Source organism: Anneissia japonica, unplaced genomic scaffold (genome assembly GCF_011630105.1).
Source record: "Anneissia japonica isolate Jap-2015-1 unplaced genomic scaffold, ASM1163010v1 scaffold8185_len31872_cov130, whole genome shotgun sequence".
In the NCBI taxonomy this organism is placed as follows: Eukaryota; Metazoa; Echinodermata; class Crinoidea; order Comatulida; family Comatulidae; genus Anneissia; species Anneissia japonica.
Genome location: NW_022717939.1, coordinates 2,689 through 7,337, shown reverse-complemented (window position 1 = coordinate 7,337; position 4,649 = coordinate 2,689). Strand labels below are relative to the sequence as shown.

Below are 4,649 nucleotides of genomic sequence, written 5' to 3'. Positions count from 1 at the left end.
GAATACAAAATTGCTTGACAACCAATACGCGCTCGTTTTGACGCGCTATTGTGATTACACTAACTAACACAATCTACTTTGATTGTGTTAGTTCGTGATGTGAGCGACGATGGAATGCACATAGTACTCTTTGAGCATTACTTACAGCAAAGCTATCATCTAAAATTTTCGAATTATCCTCCATTGTTCCAAACTCACATATACCACCATTTTTACAATCACATAACAATGTCAGGAACTCTTTGGAAGAATTTGCTACACCATCACTTGCAACTACGCCAAGTCTAATCATAGATGTATCTTGTGGTGTCCACGTAAAGACCCCGGCTGTGAATAAATTCATACGTATATTAAAATATTACTTAAAATAAATACATCAGACTTCATCCGGTGATACAATATTTTTCATAAAATTGTGTTAAATTTTTACCCATAGAAAAAGGAACAGGATTACTAAAAATCCTTTTAATATAATTAGTAATGATGTTAGGCAGCTACAATATTCATTTTTTTTTTCAATATCGTTATGTCGGTGAAATATCGCCTTTATTATATAAATTCTTATTTTTCTCCCTCCGCCGTATGCCTCTTTAACCATAATTTTTACAGGTAGAAGTAGTATTATGTTTAATTTAACTTGGAAATTAATAGTTATGTTTCACTGCCAGATAGGCCTATTAGTCGTCGAAGTCGTAGATAGTAGTAGTAGTGGTGGTAGTAGTAACAATAGCTATTTTTTAGAATTTAATAAATTCCATTAGATATATGTATATAATATTCATACATTATTAATATTACAAAGCGTCTTCATGCCTACATTATTACTACGTAAAACTTACATGCTGAATTAATTGATGCTCCAGCTACGGGCTGCAGAAGAGAAAACGTGATGTCATTATCGTTTTCATCTGTTGCAACCACAGTAAATGTGTAATTCTCACCGACAGTTGCATATATGAAGCTTCCGTTTAAGAAATCATTTTCGTCTTCAATGTGGGTTATATTGGGTGGGAAATTCACTGAAACGATGCAACATTTTAAACGGTAATAAATATCTAACTTGAACAAAATATATAATATCGTAATAGAAATCATAACAAAATATAATTTTACATTAACGTAAATACCTTTCAAATATAACAGTAAATGTATATATTATTTAAACACTTACTTAATTGCTCTACATCATTTGTAATAACTTCGTCAGTTTGAAGCGTATTGGCACCTGTATTGGTATCTCTTGTTGCCAGAGAATCAAACAAGCACTGAGAGTTCTCCCCACATGTTTCAACTGCATTAGAATACAACTCTGTACCTTTATTTTCTGCTACTAAATTGTCTAAGAACATTGGGACAAAGTCTTCTTCATTCATTGTATCATGCGTTTCATTTGTTCTGTATGTAAATAATGACTCTGATGCTGAAATCCGCCCTGCGAAGTCACGAGAAATAGGCAGTTAATTATTTTGTTGTGTGTTTATTGACATAATGTTAAAAATAAAAGGAATGATTGTGAACAATTATTAGGCAAGACGCAACTTTATTATATTCCATAGGATTAATTATTTTAAAAAAGCTCAAAATATATTGTTACAGAAATTAGCTATTTTTAAACCATTTCTAAACTAGACCTGTGTCAGGGCTGTAGTTTAATTGTTAGTTAATATAAATTACATGTCAATGTGTAAGATGTAGGTTCATCTATCCAGGTTGACAATAATAATATAGTCGAAAGCTTAAAACGTAAGTTCTTTTGTTTTCTGCTTTATCCAGAGATATAAAGTTTAAATTGATATTTATTAATTTGTAACATGTGTAACACTGTACAGGTGCGGATCTAGAAAAAAAAAGTAGGTGGTAGGGGCATATGACTATCCTATGTGTGTGTGTTAACAAAAAATCGTAATTGTAATCAATTACAGTAACTTTTAAATGCCAATGTAATTCAGTGTTACATGCTGGCCAAAATAGAAAATCGAGTCTGTTTGTACCAGGAGGTTGAACGATCTAAGGTTAACGAAAACTAAATTGTGCAGGTAATATTCGTACCTGCTCGCACGTATGTATAAGACTGTTGTCTCTATATCGTGGCCGAAGCATCGCGCTGTGCGCTGTTGCGAGTCGAATCCTACCCCAGAGCATTAATACCAAAGAAAGAAAACATCTAGTTTTACACAAATTTAAGTTCAACAAATAGTATTGTCTAAATCAAACAAGCATCAGTAGCGTGTTTAATTTGAACAGGAAATGATACACTATTTAAGATTGTTATATTTGTGATTTAACTGAAATCACATAATAAATATCCTGTTGTATGTGTCCCGTTGTTTCGTACTCATTGATGGAAAAATTCGTTAGGCTCCAAAGCTGTTAGTACATATGTAGAAAAATAGGGTCATGTTCGCAATTCATGTTAATTTATGGAAACGTTTTTCCGACTCAAAATTTTATACTGAACAAGAATAACGTTAAGTAGCCGCCAACATAACGGCGGATTTTAAATTTACTTTTAATTGATCATGTGTAAAAACTCTTAAACAAAATAAAAGAAGGAAGATGAAGAACATTGTATTAATCTGTCTCTTATACACATCTAGATGTGTATAAGAGACAGGTGCATATGTGGTCGCGATATGACCTCATAATGACCATATTTAGGCATGTCACATGTTTTTGACAAATATAATTTGATAATTGTTTTAATAGGGCCGGCTTTATGTGCCAGGGGCTCAATCATGTCAAAAGTAGAATGTAATAGAAACGCATTTCGGCCTACCTCTTTATCGAATGTCATCCGCCATGTTGAGTGATTTGAGACAATTTTATCTCCTGGCTTAGGTTCAAGTAACTCCGGAATAATTGCAGGGGAAGTCACTGAAATAACAAGATAAGATGCTGTAAGTTACAATTTAGGAGAAATGTATTTGTTCATACTTGTAGATTCCTCTTGGTTTTAAGTTCAATGGCTGGATCTCAGTAGAGATACAAAAATGATAAGCAACAGCTAAAAAGTAAACGTAAGTAAACAGCCAGAAATAGAACCAGTGTAAAGCTCCATTTTATCCCATACAGTCAAAATATTGGGGGGAGGGGGTGATAAAATGGACCATCCCCCTCCTTTGTCAAATATTGGGGAGACATATCCCCCATCCCCCGGGATCTACGTCTATGGTTGTCACTCGATATGTTTATTTACCTTCACTTCCCAACATAGTGCAGGGGCTTATGTCATTATCTTCGCAATTCATGTTAGTTTGCCATACCAAGAAAACTGCTTAAAGCTTGTGCAACCTTTAGAGCTGGCATCTCGCATATCCTTTATCTTCTCAGGATCGGGTCTTATACCATTGTTAGTTAGAAGATGATGTCCAACATAGGAAACCAAACTTTCTTATTCAAGCGCAGTCCGACCTTCTGAATTCTCTGTAGCACCTCCTTCAAATTCTTATCATGCCACTCTTGATCTTTACCAGTGACTAGCAGGTCATCCACAATTATCTCACAAGGATATCCTTCATAGAGTATTTCCATTGTGCATTCGAATACTTCTGATCCATTATTGATACCATATGGCATTCTAAGATACCGGCCAAGGGGAGTGTTGAACGTAGTCAACTTTGAAGATTTTTCATCTAATGGTACATGCCATTTGGCATCTAAGACTAAATACTGTAGCATTGGCTAAATTTCTTGTTATTTCCTCAACTGTTTTCATTGGGTGAGGGGTCTCTTCAGAGCTCCATTTAAATCTCTTGGATCTATGCACAATCTAATATCTTGTTTTTTTCCTTGTTGCAACCATTGATGACACCCATGTTGTTGCCTGTTCTACGAGAGTGATGACGCCAATTTTTGTCATTGTTTTAGTTATCAGTTGGATTTTTGGTGTGCTTTTATTACATTTATTAAAAAAACAAATGTCCTAAGACAAGATAATTTCAGCAATTAAGCTATATTTATGCAAAAATGCAATTTATAATTTGGACCGTTTAAAAATTTCCGTAGGGGTGTAGGTAGGGCTAAGCCAATCAAGCCAACACGAAAGCATGGACTAGGGGAATGAGATCTCAACATATGTTCACTTTACATTGTACTATGTGTATTGTTAATTAATATGTGGTCAAATAAAAGTTTTAACAAAAAAATATTCAACTGTGCAAGTTACTTTTGTTAGTATTTTAACCCTATAATGAATATAAAAGAAACCAAGGTTTCTAATTGGTGTATCCTAACTACCTGCACAGCAGGCAGGCCCGTAGCCAGCATGCTGCAAGGGGGGGGGGTTCTGAGCGTGGGGTCCAGGGGCCCGCCAAAGGGCCCCGGTGGGGTCAAGGGTAAAAGCCCCTGTGGGGGCTGGGGACGAAGCCCCCGAAGCCAGAGCATTTATACGATTTTAAAAGCATGTACATGTCATTTAAATGCATGTTCTTGTATATTTAAATACTCTTACACAATTTTAAAAATAAGATAAGACTACTTTTTCCAATACAGGATTTAGAACGTAAATGTTTATTGCGAAACAAACTTCTTTTTTTTTTTTTATTAAAAAGCAATGCTTAACATTTTAATGCTACTATGTAATGTTATCTCTAAAAATATAACTGGGATAAAATTAGCAATACCCACTAGGTGACTACTAAACACAGACC

At 34.7% G+C, this 4,649-nt stretch overlaps 1 protein-coding gene across 1 annotated transcript in view; it reads right to left on the bottom strand.

The window, feature by feature from the left end:
- Nucleotides 1-3,326, bottom strand: part of LOC117110384 (fibrillin-1-like) — a 10,229-nt gene extending 6,903 nt beyond the window's left edge. The window contains exons 1-4 of the mRNA XM_033253080.1: nt 3,197-3,326; nt 1,172-1,432; nt 840-1,019; nt 142-327 (exon numbers count right to left, since the gene is read on the bottom strand). Coding sequence (XP_033108971.1) covers nt 142-327; nt 840-1,019; nt 1,172-1,432; nt 3,197-3,248 — 679 coding nt within the window. The 5' untranslated portion in view covers nt 3,249-3,326. The remainder of the gene's footprint in view (nt 1-141; nt 328-839; nt 1,020-1,171; nt 1,433-3,196) is intronic.
- Between the last annotated feature and the right edge of the window lie 1,323 nt (nt 3,327-4,649).